Below are 20876 nucleotides of genomic sequence, written 5' to 3'. Positions count from 1 at the left end.
ACTGCCAATACTGTAACATCCGCACCTCATGTCCTGCATGTCTCCTGTGTTTGTCCACAAAATTATTTTAAATTGGTGCCCTTGTGCTGTTTTTGTGTTGACTTACTGAGCTTTGACTCGCTCTGTTTTTGTGGTTTTGTTATTTTTCCATGTTTATAGTAAATAAATATATTAAGTTATATCAATTATATTATTCAAAATGTTTATACAAAATATAATTATTGTTTTGCACCATGGCAAACGAGGAAATATTTTGCTTTTATCCTCTTTGTTATTAATCATTAATTTTGCATTAAGTAACACATCGCCAAAATATAATTGCAATTGCACTGGGAAATCAATCTATTTTAATCGGTGATTAAAAGGTTCAATAACTTCTATGGTGTGTCTATTGTCAAGCCAGGACAAGTCAGGAATGTCTCAGCATTTACAGTAGATGCTGAACTGCAATAAACCAAATAAATTCACATATAATGAGCTGAGCTTAAAAATGTCATTATTTCACAATGTATTGGTTATGTTATAGTCTATATTTTGTTTAGACTTTAGTTAGTTAGTTAAACCCAGTCTGGATTAATATTCACATGATCTGACATGAGACATGTCTGGCGGAGCTGCCATACTTGTTCAGTCCTGTTGTGCAACACAGCAAGCAGTTTGTGTTTTCCCAAAACATACAGTACACACATGACTCATTCAAAAATCATCAATAACCAAAGACCAAACCTTTTTCTTTAAAAATATGGATTTCTTCAAGTATTCAAAAACAAGCAGACAAACAAAGCCTCTAATCCCATTGAGGACCACTTTAGAAGGGACACAACACATAAAGTTAGGTTCTATTATATTCTGTTATTTCAAACATAATGACGTTTTCAAAGTGTACATAATAACAAATCTTTAGAAGTCTATAGCTAAACGTATTATGTTTAAACCCCCCTCCATATACAGAGTGATGGTACGGTCCTGCCCTTGGTTGCTAGGAGGCGGAAAACGCCTGGACACTAGAAATACAACGCAGGGAAAAGCACCGCCTCACGGTTCTACTTTATTCATTTCTTCACCGGAGGACAACTCGGTGCATATTTCGGTACGGGACGCTACAGCAGGATGTTGTTTAGCTTCTTTAGCGGTTATCCCGCGGATTAAAAGTGTAAGAGTTGTAATATAGTAACGTTAGTTTACGATGGCCGCCGAGTGTACTCAAGAGACAATTCTGGACTTTCTGAAGGAGAAAGGAGGCAAAGTGAAAAACTCTGATTTAATTGAGCATTTTAAGGCCGTATTCCCAGAGGAGCCGGATAGAAAAACGGCTGTGCGTCGGACATTTAAAAACTACGTTGACAACATTGCTTTTGTAAAAAGTGAGAGTGGAGTTAAATATGTATGTCTGAAGAAGAAGTTTCAGGAGCAATTTAACCGGAATATCACCGAGACAAATGGGACAGAGACTGAGCTGGTGACGTTACAAATGTTAAATGAAGAAAAACTCGTTCACCGTTATTATCCCACAGGTTCAGACAGCAGGCAGGCTCGTGCTGATGACGCATTGCAGGACTCAGCCCCGCCTCGCGCTGCAGGCGGTGAGGTACACACACCTGGCTCAGGTTACGGAAATTACAGCCAGGTAAGAGTTCCGCATGTTTTCTCCTCTGCAACCATTTCCCCGGACAAAAAAGACGACAACGGTACGGCTCGTGAGCTTGTTTGTATAGTTGAGGAAGTTGACAGCCACTCAGGTGATATGGGAAACAGAGATAGCTTCAAAAGAGAAAAGAGGGAGTCCAGGAAGGAGCATGTTGGAAAGGCGCCTCAGATTCCACAAATATCAGTGATTGGAGCTTCGCCTCTCCTCGCAGAGGGACCTATGTTCACTCTGCCCCGGCCTGTACAGACTGCAGGACAGGTACACGCAGTTCCTCCCAGAGACCGACAGGTCGACACACAGTCATGTCTGAAGGAAGCAGAGCAGATGAATGTGGTGACCAGGCGCAGATGTGTCTCCTCAGACGATGAGGAGGATGAAGGCCAGTTGGATTTACACAGTTTGTCCGGGAGTGACGGAAACGACAGCCCCAAAGGCAGCCGTGAACACTTCATCCAGGTGATGATGAGAAGCTCCCCCCAGCTGAGGCGCAGCATGGTGTTACGCAGCTCCGTTTACATGTCCTCCAGGAGTGATGGGGACTCCGCTTCCCTCGTCTCCTCCAACCTGGACGACGACAGGACGTCGATCACCCTGGACCCGCTGGAACACCAGTGGATGATGTGTGCTTCAGATGGGGAGTGGGGCAGCTTGTACCAGCTCCTCGCCACAGAGCCCAGCCTCGTCCTCAGGAAGGACTTTGTCACTGGTTTTCACCTGCCTGCACTGGGCTGCCAAGCAAGGCAAGCCTGAGCTCATAGCACTGATCATCAACTTTGCCAAACAGCACAATATTCCCATCAGTGTTGATGTTCGATCCAACACGGGCTACACGCCATTGCACATTGCTGCCATGCACAACCACATGGATGTGGTGAAGCTGCTGGTGGGGGCCTACAGTGCAGATGTGGAGGTCAGAGACTACAGCGGGAGGAAGGCTTGCCAGTACCTCACTGACAATGTGAGCGTGGACATTCGGGACATCATAGGAGCATACGAGCATTCTGACACAAAGAATGCAGAGTGCAGTGATGGAGGCCGCTGGAGGTTCTCCAAGGTTCTCCAGTCTAACCTGAAGCCCCTCAGACTGCTCGACCCCAACGATTGTGACTCTGTGGACGGGGAGGATCGGCCCAGACAGAAAGTCGTCCGGAGGAAGTCTTCACTCAGCAGGATGAAGCCCAAACTTCAGAAGCTCCGCCTGAGAACATCGCAGATTGTCCACAGCACGACGTTCCGTGACACGGAGGAGCTGGAGGGCTCTATGAAAGCTTCCTTTAAGTCCAGACCCAAGACAAGTTTCTTTGGCTGAGATCAGCACTGACACAGGGCGGGGGATGTCAACAGGTACAGCATAGACCATTTTTACATTCCATTGAAAGAACAGCAGTTTTGAGATGTGGATCAATATGTGTGGGTTTGTTTTGCTTTATAGTTGCTGCAAGTTAAAGCTGATACTTTTTGTTTATTCAATATCTCGAAACAAGATACAAGTAGTCTATAATAAATAAATAAATTCATATTCATGAGATGTGAAGTTAGTACCTCATCCAGCAGCTGTTAAATGTAATTGTGTGCTATTAATTTGTATTTTTCTTATACTCTGCAAATTCCATGAAAGAACCCAAACCCAGTTAGTTTGTCTCGTTGACTGATGTGAAGAATAATCAATCAAATGTTATTCATACAGCCCAATATCACAAATGACAAATGAGTCTCAGGGAGCTTTACAGCATCCTAGCAACTAGGTAAAACTCCCCAAAATATTTGGATACACACACAATACCTGTTAATTAGATACAATCAGTGGAAATTGTAGAACATCAGCGTCACATTAATGGGTATTTATTTGCGTTTTTACTGGTTTCATTACTCTTGAAATGCTTTTTCATTTAAACAGCACAATAAGAACTTATAGCTATATTACTCTATTTTGGCTCAATGATCTTCCACAAATGCACATTTTACTACACTGTTTATCAGTGTAAAAAGACAGCAGATGTTGAACTGTACGTGGTGACGTTGTTTGTGATGTGACAGCAGATCAGCCTGCCTTGAGCCTGTAATCTTTAGGAGATTTATTTCACAGGGTTGCAGTGTGAGGCCAAGGCCAGTGGCAGTTTACAGGTTATTTTACTTTACATACTCTAATCCGTCCAGAGGAAATATGATTTTCATGCCTGTAACTATTTGGACTGAAATTATGTTTATAACCTCAGGTCTGTGGGTAAAGTTATGTGAAATGTTCCTGTATGACCTCCTCACTACTTTTATGACTAACATTTGAGGGTCCTCCCCTGGAAATACTATATAAATAAGAGGGTTAAATCTGGAATAATCCTCTGCACAGCACTGACATTTACAAATAGCTTACTTAACAGGAATGTACAAGTTATTTAATACATGTGGAACCAGACCGGACATCATAATAAAACCAGGATGCAAAGTCAGTATTATAAGTGTGTGTGAATCACACATGAACTGATGAATTTACTGCACAACATACTGTACAAGTTTTACTCATTGTAATTAAGTTATAAATGAACAAATGTAGTGTGGCACTTTTTCTACAGTCAACATTTGGCGTCATTTATCTCGATATGGTATCTTAATTTTTTTGTTTTAAATTACAAATGGCATGTTTTTTTTTTTTTTAACCTTTTTATGTATTAAATCTTTGCACATTTGAACTCAAACAGCTCTTAGACTATAACCTGTTACACAATGTTTACTTTAAAAGAATAGTAAATATTTACTGTGGTTTACTTGTACTGGGTTTTAATTATATTTTTCCTCTGATTACATAAATAATACTGTACATCAGTTCAGATTTATAAACTGTGTCTGATTTGACTCTTTGTTGGTGCAAATGTGAAGATATGGATAAATATTATGTCACCTAAACTCAGTATGTGAACATGTAGATCAGGGGTGGGGAACCTCCGGGCCGTATATGGCCATTTGATCCGGCCCTCGAGGTAATTCGTAAAATGCACGCAAATAATATCCACTAGCAAAAAAAACTAGACTCCAATATTTTAAATGGGGGATTGACTGTTTTTCCTAGCCAAGGTCAGGGTCCTTGAACACAGCACGAGCAGAACGTGTCATCACGTGGTCACGTCATGTCAAAAAACTTCAATTTTAAACGAGACATCAGCGAACGCAGCATGGCGAGTGTAAAAGAGAGAAAGCTGGATGTGGAATGTCGCACTTTCCAGGAGCAATAATCTCGAGCGTCATTACTGCACGAAACATGCCGAACTGCACGAGCTGAAAGGACGAGTGCGTTTGGATAACGTTAACGCTCTTCGGCAAAGTTTGGTCCAACAAGCAGCTCTCTGCAGAGCGGAACATATAAACATGGAGAGATAGAGAGGTAGACCCCCCACACCAAGAACAGACTGTTCCACCACTGCTGTGCCAGTTATCACTGCCATGTGCAATATTCACTTTATTTTCTATTAACCACTTGATACTTATATTATTTTTTATTCTATTTAATTATTGTTTACTGCCTTTTTACTTCATATGTTCTTTTGCTGTGACAAGATTCATTTTGCTTTTTTGCACAGCATAAAAGAAAAGTGAAATGAATGGACTGTGTCTTAAAATTTCTTTACAGAGGTTATGAGTTCAATAATTAGTATGGCCCTCGACGGATGTTGTAAAAAAAAAAAATGGCCCTTGATAGGAAAAAGGTTCCCCACCCCTGATGTAGATCATTGGATGGAGGCCAGGGCTCTGCAGGCCACTAGATGGCAGCAGGGGAATCATTCTCTTATTACGGGTTAGCAGAGGTGATCACTGGTTCTGCACATGAAGACAGTTTGTGTTGAATAAAAGCTTTTCATTGTATCCTTAACTCTCCCTCAGGGCAGTAGATTCCCAGTGAGCCGGCCTTCACGTGATCACAAACACCCATGTTTGTCTTGAGGGAAATCTGAGCAAGACTGAAGAATGATGTAATCAGTGTAAACCTGAAGGTCAACAGAAATGTGGAACAATTCTAGTGAAGTAGATGAATGAATCAGCCAGAGGCAGAATTTCCTCGAAAGAGAAGAAAGCCTGGTTTGACTGAGACGATAGTCCCATCTGCTCTCAGGATTACTGTCTGCACATAATCCTCTAAACAAATGGATAAACCAAAGCAAAAGCAAATTCTATACAGTAAAACATTTACGAAGATAGATAAAATTAAGTAAAACACATAAAAAAACTCTCGAAGGCAATTAGTTTAATAACGTATAGTTAGTACATTTGACATCTTAATCTGTTGATATAATAGACATTAATGCACACTGGAAAAAGGCATAATTCACAGTGATCGTGGTAAATGTGTGCACTATATCAATAAAGTGGACATTTAATTGGAAACAGATTCCAGTCGTGAAGCAGTGAAATGTGTAGATTACATTTTACAGGCCAGAGGATTGTAGAGATATGAATTATTTTAACAATAGAAAGTATGCCATCGACCTACAACACGATCTTTAGTTTGGCTGATGACTTTGGTAAGTTTAACAATCTTTTTTTGACTTCACAAGTCTTTAAGCAGGCAGGAAACACTGTGCCGTCCTCAAAAGGTCACATAGAGCCATATTGTGATGCAGCAGCACATGTATCCATTGAACAACAACACTGGAATTTAGTTTTGATAGAGAGTACAAAAAAGTCGTAGAGTCGTAGAAAACGGCAGACAACTGCATCATGTGGCTGTTGTACAGGTAACAGCCCCCCACCCCCTCCATCTCACAGGCAGCCACAGCGTAGAGGGAGATAGACGATCCCTCTGCTGGAGTCTGAGAAGACATGCACAGAGAAAAGAAGCTTGATCGGGGAGTATAGCATGTCGAAAAAAAAGTCATAGTATAGCATTTTTTTGCCCAAGGCAAAATCCATGTGATCTCAAAAGATGCCATAATAATGTTAATTTTATGTTGAAACTCATTTAGAGAGGTGTTGATTCAATGTTATGGTCATTTGGAGGTTGCAGTTTGTGGAGTGGTTGAATTGTTATATATGTCAGTTATAATATTGTTATTATTATTATAATGTATTAAAACCTCTTACCTATAAACCACTTACCTATAAAGCCTCATAAATATCTTTTCAGCAATATTTTGAAAAAGACGCTCATAATCCATTGCCAGATGTCCACACGTTCGTTTCCGGTAAAAAGATATCCACTGTGAACATCGTCACATCGATAAAAGCCCATGAACAGGTGTTGCAATCTGTGAAATCAGCTGATCGATTTTTACATTGTGTGATCATAAACTTTCATAATGCAATATCTCGTGCGTTCAGCACTGCCCAGTGCTGCCCAGTTACTTCCTGAATGTTAGGCGGAAGCTTAGCGTTAGATTGACATTTCATTTGAGCCAATCGGAGCTTCGATGGGTTTTTTACAACCTTCATGAGCCAATGAGTGTCAACTTGATAAGAAAGTGTCCACCCTCTTTTGTTACAGACTGACCCTGGATCAGCTCAGCGTCCTGGTGGCGCGCGCATCTTATAGAAAATGAGCGCCTCGTTCATTAGATGCGTCACTTCCCATGGTTTGTTTTTTCAAAATAAAATGTATTTAAAAATATATATTTATTATTTATTGTACAGAACAAAATACAAAGAAAACATAAAGATATTAGAAAGAAATGTCTTTATACTTCACTTACTCTGTGTGATTACTAACAGGGAATATAATAGTTATTTATAAATAAAAATATTTATTAATAAATATTATAATATGTACAGTACATATTGCACAGTTTGTGTACACCTGGTGTTACTTAGACCATTAAACCTGTCTAATAAATTAAGTTTTTATCCCTTTTTATCTGAAATTTGGTGGAGAACTTGATAACACTTGGTTCTATGTTTTTGTGTTTTCCAGTCCATACCTACCAGCTATACCCATCTTTAGGCATCTTTTTAACAACAAACTTCAGGCGGAGTGTATTTTCTTCAAATTCAGTATATTCAGGCCACTATTACTCAGTGCCAGAAGCACTTTGAGTGATTATTCAATGTTTTTGCAAGAACAATAAGAGAGTTATTGTTACGACTCGGACACAGGGAAGGAAGACTCAATTGCACGACTCCAGACACAAAGGTAGTGTAGAATAAACAAAAGTTTACTTCCATAAATCAAAACAACTGAAAACGCTCACTAGAAGGATTAACAAATCAGGGACGAGGCAGACGCTGACAATGGAGGGACATCACACCAGGACAGGAAGTAAAGGGATCTGGGTTGAGAAACAAGAGGTAGGTACAAAATAAAACAGGAAGTTACAAGACAACATGAACAACTCAACAAATTCGACGAGACATGACAGTACCCCCCCCTCTAGGGCCGACACCTGACGGCCCAGGAATGTTCGGATGAAGCGCATAGAAGTCCTTAATGAGAGTTTTGTCCACCTATCCAGCTCGAGGGCGACCAGGAGCGTGCTTCCGTGCCATAGCCTACCCAGTCCACCAGGAATTGCTTGCCCCGTCCCCGGTTCCGAGCTTCCGGACCTTGTAAACCGGGCCCCCGTCGACGATCTGGGGAGGTGGAGGGGGCTTGGAGGCGGGGACGAGTGTGCTCTCCAGTGCGGGTTTGATTCTGCTGACGTGGAACGTCGGGTGAACCTTCATAGACCTGGGGAGACGTAGACGCACAAACACCAGATTAATAATGTTCGATATGGGAAATGGACCCACGATCCTTGGAGCCTATTTTTTGGATGCGACGTGGAGAGGTAGGTCCTTAGTGGAGAGCCAGACCATCTGGCTCGGCATGTAGACGGGAGCAGCCCTGCGATGTTTGTCAGCCGCGGCCTTCATCTGGACTGAACTCCTAAGCAAAGCCTGGCGAGCACCAGCCCATATCCGGCGACAGCGTCTGACCATGGCATGGGCCGACGGCACCGTAACCTCCCCCTCATTGGCCGGAAACAGTGGAGGCTGGTAGCCATTAGTACACTGAAAGGGAGAGAGGCCCATGGCAGCTGTGGGAAGCGTGTTGTGTGCGTACTCCACCCAGGTGAGATGGTCGCTCCAGGTGGACTGGTTCTGTGAGACTAGACAGCGAAGGGTGGTCTCCAGCTCTTGGTTGAGCTGCTCCGACTGCCCGTTCGACTGAGGATGGTAGCCGGAAGACATGCTGACGGTGGCTCCCAAGAGTTGACAAAACTTTCCAAAATGAGGAGACAAACTGTGGACCCCTGTCGGACACAATATCACAGGGAAAACCATGGATCCTGAACACTTGGTTCATCATGACCTCTGCCGTCCCCTTGGCAGAGGGGAGTTTGGCTAGAGGAATGAAGTGAGCCATCTTGGAGAAGCGGTTAACCACCGTCAGAATGGTGGTATTTCCCTTAGGAGGGAGTCCAGTCACAAAGTCCATAGAAATGTGGGACCAGGGGCTGTAGCAGGCCCACCTGGGCCCGGGATGAGGTCTTGCTCCGGGCGCACACCGGACAGGCTGCCACATACTCTGCCACCTCTTTCTCCATGGCAGGCCACCAGAAGCGCTGTCTGATCACAAACATAGTCCGCCTAACCCCTGGATTGCACGTGAGCATAGACGTGTGAGCCCAGTGGATTACCCTGGAGCGGAGAGACAAGGGAACAAATAACCTGTTGCTTGGGCACTCACTAGGTGCTGGGCTCACAACAATAGCCTGCTTCACGTCTGATTCTATTTGCCAAGAAACTGCGCCGACCACACGGTTCAGTGGAAGGATTGTCTCGGGTTCTTTGGCAAGAGGTTCTGGGTCATAAAGATGAGACAGAGCATTTGGCTTGCGGTTCTGGGAACCAGGGCGAAAAGAGAGCTTGAAATGGAACCTGCTAAAAAACAATGTCCACCTGGCCTGGCGAGAGTTGAGGCGTTTAGCCTTCCTGATGTACTCCAGGTTTTTATGGTCCGTCCAGACTAAAAAAGGCTGCTCTGCCCCTTCTAACCAATGCCTCCATTCCTCAAGTGCAGCTTTCACCGCTAACAGTTCCTTATTCCCCACATCATAATTCTTTTCAGCTGGTGCTAGCTTATGTGACAGGTAGGCACACGGATGCATCTTGTTGTCCTCCGCAGACCTTTGCGACAGGACCCCCCCAATGCCCTCATTGGAGGTGTCGACCTCGACCACAAACTGGCGTAGAGGATCCGGGATGGTGAGAATGGGAGCTGTGGTAAACCTCTCCTTGAGGCTCTGGAAGGCAGTGTCGGCCTGGGGGGTCCATCTGAAGAGGACCTTTGAGGAGGTAAGCACATGCAACGGGGCTGCAACCGAACTGAAATTCCAAATTAATCGCCTGTAGAAATGAGCAAACCCTAGGAACTGCTGAACCTTCTTTCTCGAGTCCGGTGTCGGCCAATTGGCTACCGCACTGACCTTGGCAGGGTCCATCTGAATCTGGTTCGCCGTGACGATGTACCCTAGGAAGGACACAGATACGAACACATTCAGGAATTCCCTCAGAACCTCATTTATAAAGGCCTGGAACACTGCTGGAGCATTGCATAGTCCAAAAGGCATTACTCGATACTCTTAGTGGCCACTAGGTGTATTGAATCCTGTTTTCCACTCATCCCCCTCTCTTATCCTAACCAAATGATAGGCGTTTCTTAAGTCCAACTTGATGAACACTTTAGCTGACTGAAGTAGTTCAAAGGCAGAGGAGATGAGTGGCAAAGGGTAACTGTTTTTTACCGTGATGTCATTTAGTGGGCTATAGTCGATGCATGGTCTCAGCGACCCATCTTTCTTATCCACAAAGAAAAACCCCACTCTGGCAGGTGAGGAGGAGGGACGAATGATCCCCGCTTTGAGCGAGGAAGAAATGTATTCGTCCATCGCTGCTCTTTCTGGCCCCGAGATGGAATAGAATCGCCCTCTCGGAATGGGCGCCCCCGGCAGCAGGTCAATAGGGCAGTCGAAGGGTCGGTGCGGGGGTAGCGACATGGCTTTGGTTTTATTAAAAACCTCTCATAAATCATGGTAGCAGGGCGGTATTCCTAATAGGTCAGGATAATTCCCTGCACTTACATAATTTACATCAGGTAACTGAGTGATGGGTGGGGAACGACAAGTAGTGTTACAATTCTTTCCCCAGGCCTTAACCTTTCCCACACACCAGTCTATATGAGGAGTATGTCTCTTTAACCACGGAAAACCCAGAATCACAGGGTGCAGGGCAGAGTCAAATAAATGAAATGGCATCTCTTCCGTGTGGTCTCCATTCACGGTGATTTGAATGGGCTCCGTGCAGTGGGTGACTTTAAACAGCAGGCGGCCGTCTAAGGCGCTGGCATTAATAGGCCTTGCTAACGGAATGGTCTTTAATCGTAACCGCTTCGCTAACCCTCGGTCCATGAGACTTTCATCAGCCCCCCGAGTCAATTAACACCCCCTGGTCTATGGTCTGATTATTTACGGAGAATGTTACCTTGGTTACTGGGCGAGGAGGGAAGGTTGTGGACATCTTGCTCACCAGCGCCCTCCTCCTGGCTGGTGAGCCCCTCCTTTTCCCGGACAGAAAGAGAGTTGATGGCCCTGTTGTCCGCAGTAGAAACAGCTGCCCTCTCGTAGACGGCGCTGTCTCTCCTCGGGAGAGAGCCTGGCCCTCCCCAGCTGCATGGGCTCCTCCGACGTTCGCAGAGGCGCTTGTCCTCCCGGAGTCCGCAGCCATGGAGGGAGATGCCGTTCGTGACGAGAAAATCCTCGGAGGTGATCCCAGGAAACAAGCAAACATTTCAGACGCAGAAACAAGACGAAGGCAGAACCTGAAAGCAAAGACATCGACGCTGCGCTTTGACTGGCTGCAACGGGAAATCAGGAAAGACAAATATTTAGTTTACTCACTCCTCTTTTCCTTCATCTCCCTCCTTCTGTGAACTATCTATCCTCACACTGTCCTCCCCCTGCCTTATTCATCTTTTATCTCCCTAAATCATCCATCTATCCTCACCTCGCTTCCTTCCTTTCCTGCACCTCATACTTCTCCCAACTATATTTCCTCTATGTCATCTTTGTTCCTTCATGGATTGACTGTGCCACTACTTATTGTAATGTTTACATATGACATTCAATATATTTCACTTTCCTATTCGGAGAAAACTTTGTAACAGAAAGATATTTTTACTTGTTCATGTTGTCAAAGTGGGTTTGCCTAGAAACATGTTCCATGTATCAATGTATATCACTTCATCATGCTTTGAACTTATTTGCGCAAGTATATGTTAACTTTGTTCCTTCATCTTTCCATCTATCTTTCATCTTCCTCCTTATTCTGTCCACCTATCATTTCCTTTTAACTCCTTTCCTGGATAAATGAAGATGTAGGATATCCACCCTATCTCTGTCCTTAATCTTCCTACCTTTATCCCTCTATATTTCTTGTTTTCCGTTACAACATATTGTAAGTCACTTTGGACAAAAGCGTCAGCTAAATTTAATTAATTGCAATGTATTGTACTGTAATGTACTGTTGCTGATGCAACAGCTACACAAGCAACAGAAGCAGCAGAAGCGACATCAAGAACAGCAGCAACAGCAGCAGCAACAAATGCAGCATCATCTACAGGGGTTCTCAATGGGGCGTTCAGAAGACGTCGGGGGCGCTGGAAGCAATTTTTGTGAAAGGGGGGCGTTCACGTGTATTTGGGGGGCGTTTGTAGGCTATGCTATGTTGTTGAATCTAATATTTGAAAAAAGAGCGAGGCAAAGTCCTTGTATGTGAACATTTCACCATGAACGTCGTGTAATTGACTTGGTTACATATTTACAAGAGGGGTGTTCCTGTGACGGACTTCCCCTGAATGCACCGTGCATCCAGCATCCAGACACACAGTAGCTGTGTCTCAATTCAGGGGCTGTAGACCGATTACGTCACAGCAGCCGCAACAGGGCCGTCCCATGTCGGAAACTCAATGCACCCAGAGAAGTTATTTTCTGACGAAAGATGGCGCCCCTCGAACCAGCAGTAGCGGCAAATGGGTATACTTTTAAATGTAAGTATTGGGTTTGAACTCGTTCGAATAGCTAACGAAACAAGTGTTATAAAATCAAAGGACCTTAAAACATAAAATGTTCGCTAAAAAGATGGGTTACGTTAGCGGCGATGCTAGCTGTTTGGAGCAGGTGTACTGTGCAGGTTGGCTGCCGGCATCCGACCTAAGTTAGCCTTTGAACGTAGAACTTTTAAGACCTTAACTTTCAAACCTAAGAGTTTTAAATGTTGATTTATATTTTACATAGATTGTGGCGATTGTATAGAGATCATTTATACTTCATATTACCCGCTTGGTTTTCTGACAGTTGAATATCACTTTAAAAGTCCAGTGCAATCGTTGGTTGATTATACATATTTTATTATTTATAATATGTGTACTTATTTTGCAACTTAATCTTCTTTTGTTTAGTGGTGTATAGATAAACTTGCTCTAACATTTTATTTTGTTTCAGGGAGAAGGAGATGGAGGCAGAAGAGAGGAGAGGATGGAGAGCAGGGAGAGCAGGCTGAGGATGGACAGACTCTTCTCTCTGCTGGAGAAACGTGTTGACAAATGAAATGTAAATTAATTGAAATAAATAATATTTTTAATGATGAATATTGTGTATTTATTTTACATGAATGAAAACTTAGCAAATGATTGATTAATTGATTTCAATGCTTTTTTTATATGCCAAAAAGTGACATGTGACCTTAAGGTACGTGATGTGTGGCCGGGCAAAAGTAAAAAGATGCATTTGCGCGGCTTTCTTTTTCCCAGAAGCAAACAACATAGCTTATCTCGAAATGGCACAGAGTAAAATGAAATGCTGCCAGTATTCTATTGAGTATCTCAATTATGGATTTGTGCCTTCCCCCACCAATGCACAACTTCCGATGTGCTTATTGTGCGAAAAGGTTTTCTCAAATGAGGCCATGAAACCCTCATGTCTCCAGGAGCACCTTATCAAGATGCTCCCGGAGAAAGCAGACAAGGAGCGTCCCTTCTTCCAGGCCCTTAAAGATAAGCATGGTAGGAGCACCATCAGCAGTCTCTTCTCTAGACCAGCCAGAGTGATAGTGGGTTACTGGCGTCATACAACATCTCCCTGCTCATAGCTAAATGTGGACAGCCGTTCACAATCGGAGAGAAGTTGGTGTTCCCTGCCATCAAAGATGTCATCTCTACGGTGATGGAGCGTGATCCCACACAGGTGCTGAAATCATGAAATGTTTTTATTCAGGAAAATTAATCTCCAATTTCGGAACTTAAACCTAACATAATTAACAAATATTTTAATATATTTTCTTATTTAACTCATCAAGTATTCTAGTGTGATATTTTCACTGGCTTACCCTTTCCTCATGTAGAAACATGGACTGAAGTCATGCAAAACAAAACATGCAAGAATTAAATAACGATTTCAGTCACATGGAAAGCAATACTCGGCCAGGCGTGGTAAAACACTCAGCTCTATTGTTGCACAATCACGACCGCTGACAGTGACAGTTTTGACAAAACTTTGTTAAAAATAGTTTAGCAATTGCACCCTGTATAGGCCTATATATGCACTACAAATACAAAGAACAAGCAATACAATACAATAAAATTGAATCGTATGGTCTCCATAAAGAAAAATTAGCTGGTTATACTCATTGCAGGTGTCTGAGGCACTTACCGATAACCGCCTCTTCATTTACATTGACCACCTAAGGATGGTTAAGCGGACATGGAGATCCGCTTCAAGGACCTCCTGGACCTCGATGTTCCCATCTGGGTGGTGCAGCCCTTTCAGGCAGACGTAAACAAATGCAAGCTCGCAATCCAGGAGCATCTTATCGACATTCAATACGACGATGAGGCCCAGGCTACTTTCCTCACCTCTGGCTTGGGCACCATGTGGATCAAATTTGCTGAGCTTTACCTGGCTCTCTGGGAAAAGATCAAGCTGCTTCTTCTTTCCTTTCCCACAACATATCTGGTTGAACAGGGATTCAGCCAGGTCCTCCACATGCAGTCCAAGTACCGAAATCGCTTGGACTTGATGGACTCCAGGCGCACTATGGCTGAAACTAACTTCTCTGCAACCCACAGTGAAGAAACTGGCTGAGAAACACCAAGTGCAGGGCTCACACTAACTATGAAAGCAAGTTAGCTTATTCTTTTTAAAGTTAAGAGGAATCCTTGCTATTTTGCAGTACCCTCAGAATTGTTCCTTTGTTGGTGGCTCGTTTTCCGCTTAAGTGTGAAAATTGTGTTGCATTTCTGAGGCTGCTGTGTTTAACACCAATTAAAGTTTGAATGTCTGACCCGTTTCTGATTGGCTGCAGTCTATGACACCGATTAAAGTTTGAATCTCAAACTTCTTACCGTTGCATTTAACACTTTAACCTTTTTTTGCTCCCTGGGTACATGGCATATTAGGGAAATTGAAGGTAAAAACAACAACAACAACATCCCCCAAAAAATATTTTTGATAGGGGGCGGTAAGGGACCTGGATAATGGATAGGGGGGCGCTGGCCCAAAGAAGGTTGAGAACCACTGATCTACACCAACAGCAGATGTTGCTGCAGCTGCACCTCTGTCTCTGTCACCATCAGGTAATACAAGTCGATGTCAAGGACCTTCCGAGACCTCTGGTGGACACCGTAGCCCGTCAACTGCTTCCTACAAGCTGGGCAGAACACTCTCACCTTCCACAGGTGGTAAGGCATCCATACCATTAGCCGATGGGTGAAGAAGCGGTCGGGCGTTGGTGTCTGGTGATAAATGAGGGCTAGGACAGGGGGCTCCTACCACAGCTTCAAATCTGAGTGCAGTTTGCCAGAGTTAAAGAGGGTGTTTGAAATCCACCTTTGGTCCTGCACAGGGATGGTCTGGCACATTTTACTCAGCAACCAGAATGAAGCTGCAGCCCCAGTAGTAGCCAAGTTAAGTTGAAGTCCTCCAGACACATTCTGTTTGGAAGACAAAAACTAATAAATATGGTTTATTCCATAAATAAAGGCTACTCCAAAGATGTCTTACAACAGAGCCAGACCCAAGAATAGACACTGTACTCACAGAGCCTACTGCCAGGCTGGTGTTAACAGCAGGGCTGCGGATCCTCACAGAGGACGGAGCAGGGCTGGGGGTCCTCACAGAGGATGGAGCAGGGCTGGGGGTCCTCACAGAGGATGGAGCAGGGCTTGGGGTCTTCACAGAGAATGGAGCAGGGCTTGGGGTCCTCACAGAGGATGGAGCAGGGCTGGGGGTCCTCACAGAGGATGGAGCAGGGCTGGGGGTCCTCACAGAGGATGGAGCAGGACTGGGAGTCCTCACTGAGTAATGAGGATGAGGAGAAGGGCTGGGGGTCCTCATAGAGTAATGAGGAGGAGGAGAAGGGCTGGGGTCCTCACAGAGGATGGAGGAGGGGAAGGGCTGGGGGACGTCCTAGGCACTAAATTGGGCTTAAGTGAGACAGACTGTCCCACGAAAGCGTGATTTAGTGAACTGAAAGTAGAAAGAGTTAATTTTGCAACATATACAAAATGATTCATATAAAACATAACTAAGAACATATTTACCATTGACAAAGTAAGAGGGGGCCACATGAAAGACCGTGGCACTGCATTAGTCACACCATGGGCCGAGACTGAGGCCACAGGCTGAAGGCCATTGTCAAGCAAAATAAACAGCATTAAGTACAACATGTGATACAACAGCAACAGCATAACAGTATTGTAACAGACATGTGATGCAAGAATAACAATAATGAGATGTCATTTTCAAATAGATCACCTTAATGGCATGGAAACCACAATTACAGACCGTGGACCCCCCAAGAGGATGGTCTGTCCACGAGCCTGCATGGGGCACTCAATCTGAAATTATCACAAGTGCTATAGCCTGGAGTGAGTGAGTGAGTGAGTGAGTGAGTGATACATGTTATCTATACATATTAACATATTCATACACATAATTCATATTTGTACTGTATAATTATCCTTTATCTATTATTGATATATTTACATTATAAAATATATATTATTTTACAAAAATTCTAATATTTATCAGTCATTATATATATATATATATATATATATATATATATATATATATATATATATATATATAATATCGTTTTATCGTTATATATAGATAACAATACACTTTGACTCTGCAGCTCATAAATACACACTTTTATAGGTGTGAATACACTTGAAAAGGTTTCACCCCTGTGGCATTTTAAAGTCTTTACATACCCTAGTATTTCTTTTAAAACAAAAAGTTTAAAATCCCAAAGGAAATAAGTCTATGCAGAGATTCTGAATTTTACCAACCAAATCAATTGTACTAGCAACAGGGGACGTCATGAGAACCGATACCTCCCAAGATCATATTTCAGGTAATGGTTACAGTGAAAAGAACCGGCTGTCAGAAGTGGGATTTTAACCCACGCCTCCAGAGGAGACTGCGACCTTAACGCAGCGCCTTAGACTGCTCGGCCATCCTGACTATAAAATCAGTATCTACAGTAGAAAAAATCTTAAAAACAGAACAAATACAGTTAAAGTCTTTGTGCATTTTGGTAAGAGCAAAAAATAGAAGTTTAAAATCCCAAAGGAAATAAGTCTGTGCAGAGATTCTGAATTTTACCAACCAAATCAATTGTACTAGCAACAAGGGACGTCATGAGAACCGATATCTCCCGAGATCATATTTCAGGTAATGGTTACAGTGAAAAGAACTGGCTGTCAGAAGTGGGATTTGAACCCACGCCTCCAGAGGAGACTGCGACCTTAACGCAGCGCCTTAGACTGCTCGGCCATCCTGACTATAAAATCAGTATCTACAGTAGAAAAAAATCTTAAAAACAGAACAAATACAGTTAAAGTCTTTGTGCATTTTGGTAAGAGCAAAAAATAGAGTTTAAAATCCCAAAGGAAATAAGTCTGTGCAGAGATTCTGAATTTTACCAACCAAATCAATTGTACTAGCAACAGGGGACGTCATGAGAACCGATATCTCACGAGATCATATTTCAGGTAATGGTTACAGTGAAAAGAACTGGCTGTCAGAAGTGGGATTTGAACCCACGCCTCCAGAGGAGACTGCGACCTGAACGCAGCGCCTTAGACCGCTCGGCCATCCTGACTGTAAAATTAGTATGAACTGTAAAAAAAAATCGTAAAAACACATGAAATACACTTAAAGTCTTTGTGCATTTTGGTAAGAGCAAAAAATAGATGTTTAAAATCCCAAGGAAATATGACTTTTTAAAGATTCTGAATTTTACCAAACCAAATCAATTGTACTAGCAACATGTGACGTCATGAGAACCAATATCTCACGAGATCATATTTCAGGTAATGGTTATAGTGAAAAACACTGGCTGTCAGAAGTGGGATTTGAACCCACGCCTCCAGAGGAGACTGCGACCTGAACGCAGCGCCTTAGACCGCTCGGCCATCCTGACTGTAAAATTAGTATCAACTGTAAAAAAAAATCGTAAAAACACATGAAATACACTTAAAGTCTTTGTGCATTTTGGTAAGAGCAAAAAATAGATGTTTAAAATCCCCAAGGAAATATGACTTTTTAAAGATTCTGAATTTTACCAAACCAAATCAATTGTACTAGCAATATGTGACGTCATGAGAACCAATATCTCACGAGATCATATTTCAGGTAATGGTTACAGTGAAAAACACTGGCTGTCAGAAGTGGGATTTGAACCCACGCCTCCAGAGAGACTGCGACCTGAACGCAGCGCCTTAGACCGCTCGGCCATCCTGACTGTAAATTAGTATGAACTGTAAAAAAAAATCGTAAAAACACATGAAATACACTTAAAGTCTTTGTGCATTTTGGTAAGAGCAAAAAATAGATGTTTAAAATCCCAAGGAAATATGACTTTTTAAAGATTCTGAATTTTACCAAACCAAATCAATTGTACTAGCAATATGTGACGTCATGAGAACCAATATCTCACGAGATCATATTTCAGGTAATGGTTACAGTGAAAAACACTGGCTGTCAGAAGTGGGATTTGAACCCACGCCTCCAGAAGAGACTGCGACCTGAACGCAGCGCCTTAGACCGCTCGGCCATCCTGACTGTAAAATTAGTATCGAACTGTAAAAAAAATCGTAAAAACACATGAAATACACTTAAAGTCTTTGTGCATTTTGGTAAGAGCAAAAAATAGATGTTTAAAATCCCAAAGGAAATATGACTATGGAGAGATTCTGAATTTTACCAAACCAAATCAATTGTACTAGCAACAATGGACGTCATGAGAACCAATATCTCACGAGATCATATTTCAGGTAATGGTTACAGTGAAAAACACTGGCTGTCAGAAGTGGGATTTGAACCCACGCCTCCAGAGGAGACTGCGACCTGAACGCAGCGCCTTAGACCGCTCGGCCATCCTGACTGTAAAATTAGTATCGAACTGTAAAAAAAAATCGTAAAAACACATGAAATACACTTAAAGTCTTTGTGCATTTTGGTAAGAGCAAAAAATAGATGTTTAAAATCCCAAGGAAATATGACTTTGTAGAGATTCTGAATTTTACCAAACCAAATCAATTGTACTAGCAACTATGTGACGTCATGAGAACCAATATCTCACGAGATCATATTTCAGGCAATGGTTATAGTGAAAAACACTGGCTGTCAGAAGTGGGATTTGAACCCACGCCTCCAGAAGAGACTGCGACCTGAACGCAGCGCCTTAGACCGCTCGGCCATCCTGACTGTAAATTAGTATCAACTGTAAAAAAAAATCGTAAAAACACATGAAATACACTTAAAGTCTTTGTGCATTTTGGTAAGAGCAAAAAACAGATGTTTAAAATCCCCAAGGAAATATGACTTTTTAAAGATTCTGAATTTTACCAAACCAAATCAATTGTACTAGCAATATGTGACGTCATGAGAACCAATATCTCACGAGATCATATTTCAGGCAATGGTTACAGTGAAAACACTGGCTGTCAGAAGTGGGATTTGAACCCACGCCTCCAGAAGAGACTGCAACCTGAACGCAGCGCCTTAGACCGCTCGGCCATCCTGACTGTAAAATTAGTATGAACTGTAAAAAAAAATCGTAAAAACACATGAAATACACTTAAAGTCTTTGTGCATTTTGGTAAGAGCAAAAAATAGATGTTTAAAATCCCAAGGAAATATGACTTTTTAGAGATTCTGAATTTTACCAAACCAAATCAATTGTACTAGCAATATGTGACGTCATGAGAACCAATATCTCACGAGATCATATTTCAGGCAATGGTTATAGTGAAAAACACTGGCTGTCAGAAGTGGGATTTGAACCCACGCCTCCAGAGGAGACTGCGACCTGAACGCAGCGCCTTAGACCGCTCGGCCATCCTGACTGTAAAATTAGTATGAACTGTAAAAAAAAATCGTAAAAACACATGAAATACACTTAAAGTCTTTGTGCATTTTGGTAAGAGCAAAAAATAGATGTTTAAATCCCAAAGGAAATATGACTATTGAGAGATTCTGAATTTTACCAAACCAAATCAATTGTACTAGCAATATGTGACGTCATGAGAACCAATATCTCACGAGATCATATTTCAGGTAATGGTTACAGTGAAAAACACTGGCTGTCAGAAGTGGGATTTGAACCCACGCCTCCAGAGGAGACTGCGACCTGAACGCAGCGCCTTAGACCGCTCGGCCATCCTGACTGTAAAATTAGTATCAACTGTAAAAAAAAATCGTAAAAACACATGAAATACACTTAAAGTCTTTGTGCATTTTGGTAAGAGCAAAAAACTAGATGTTTAAAATCCCAAGGAAATATGACTTTTTAAAGATTCTGAATTTTACCAAACCAAATCAATTGTACTAGCAATATGTGACGTCATGAGAACCAATATCTCACGAGATCATATTTCAGGTAATGGTTATAGTGAAAACACTGGCTGTCAGAAGTGGGATTTGAACCCACGCCTCCAGAAGAGACTGCGACCTGAACGCAGCGCCTTAGACCGCTCGGCCATCCTGACTGTAAAATTAGTATCAACTGTAAAAAAAAATCGTAAAAACACATGAAATACACTTAAAGTCTTTGTGCATTTTGGTAAGAGCAAAAATAGAAGTTTAAAATCCCAAAGGAAATAAGTCTGTGCAGAGATTCTGAATTTTACCAACCAAATCAATTGTACTAGCAACAGGGGACGTCATGAGAACCGATATCTCCCAAGATCATATTTCAGGTA

At 42.5% G+C, this 20876-nt stretch overlaps 1 protein-coding gene and 12 non-coding genes across 13 annotated transcripts; 1 reads left to right on the top strand and 12 right to left on the bottom strand.

The window, feature by feature from the left end:
- The first annotated feature begins 1055 nt into the window (after positions 1-1055).
- Positions 1056-6206, top strand: LOC115016706 (ankyrin repeat domain-containing protein SOWAHC-like). Its single transcript, XM_029444689.1, is given in 3 exon segments — positions 1056-2356; positions 2358-2992; positions 5522-6206. Coding segments are annotated over 2 exon segments (1770 nt in total). The 5' UTR covers positions 1056-1186; the 3' UTR covers positions 2958-2992; positions 5522-6206.
- Positions 6207-17050: 10844 nt separating this feature from the next.
- On the bottom strand, positions 17051-17133 carry trnal-aag (transfer RNA leucine (anticodon AAG)). Its single transcript has one exon. It is a non-coding gene; the product is annotated as a tRNA-Leu (tRNA).
- Positions 17134-17370: 237 nt separating this feature from the next.
- trnal-aag (transfer RNA leucine (anticodon AAG)) lies at positions 17371-17453 on the bottom strand. The gene has a single exon. It is a non-coding gene; the product is annotated as a tRNA-Leu (tRNA).
- Positions 17454-17690: 237 nt separating this feature from the next.
- On the bottom strand, positions 17691-17773 carry trnal-cag (transfer RNA leucine (anticodon CAG)). Its single transcript has one exon. It is a non-coding gene; the product is annotated as a tRNA-Leu (tRNA).
- A 238-nt stretch (positions 17774-18011) lies between these two features.
- Positions 18012-18094, bottom strand: trnal-cag (transfer RNA leucine (anticodon CAG)). Its single transcript has one exon. It is a non-coding gene; the product is annotated as a tRNA-Leu (tRNA).
- Positions 18095-18333: 239 nt separating this feature from the next.
- Positions 18334-18415, bottom strand: trnal-cag (transfer RNA leucine (anticodon CAG)). The gene has a single exon. It is a non-coding gene; the product is annotated as a tRNA-Leu (tRNA).
- Positions 18416-18652: 237 nt separating this feature from the next.
- trnal-cag (transfer RNA leucine (anticodon CAG)) lies at positions 18653-18735 on the bottom strand. Its single transcript has one exon. It is a non-coding gene; the product is annotated as a tRNA-Leu (tRNA).
- Positions 18736-18974: 239 nt separating this feature from the next.
- Positions 18975-19057, bottom strand: trnal-cag (transfer RNA leucine (anticodon CAG)). Its single transcript has one exon. It is a non-coding gene; the product is annotated as a tRNA-Leu (tRNA).
- Positions 19058-19297: 240 nt separating this feature from the next.
- Positions 19298-19380, bottom strand: trnal-cag (transfer RNA leucine (anticodon CAG)). The gene has a single exon. It is a non-coding gene; the product is annotated as a tRNA-Leu (tRNA).
- Positions 19381-19617: 237 nt separating this feature from the next.
- On the bottom strand, positions 19618-19700 carry trnal-cag (transfer RNA leucine (anticodon CAG)). Its single transcript has one exon. It is a non-coding gene; the product is annotated as a tRNA-Leu (tRNA).
- A 238-nt stretch (positions 19701-19938) lies between these two features.
- trnal-cag (transfer RNA leucine (anticodon CAG)) lies at positions 19939-20021 on the bottom strand. Its single transcript has one exon. It is a non-coding gene; the product is annotated as a tRNA-Leu (tRNA).
- Positions 20022-20259: 238 nt separating this feature from the next.
- trnal-cag (transfer RNA leucine (anticodon CAG)) lies at positions 20260-20342 on the bottom strand. Its single transcript has one exon. It is a non-coding gene; the product is annotated as a tRNA-Leu (tRNA).
- A 238-nt stretch (positions 20343-20580) lies between these two features.
- Positions 20581-20663, bottom strand: trnal-cag (transfer RNA leucine (anticodon CAG)). Its single transcript has one exon. It is a non-coding gene; the product is annotated as a tRNA-Leu (tRNA).
- Positions 20664-20876: the final 213 nt, after the last annotated feature.

Source organism: Cottoperca gobio, chromosome 2 (assembly GCF_900634415.1).
Source record: "Cottoperca gobio chromosome 2, fCotGob3.1, whole genome shotgun sequence".
Classification (NCBI taxonomy): Eukaryota; Metazoa; Chordata; class Actinopteri; order Perciformes; family Bovichtidae; genus Cottoperca; species Cottoperca gobio.
Note: the sequence above shows the minus strand (reverse complement) of the source record. Positions and strands in the feature narration are given on the sequence as shown.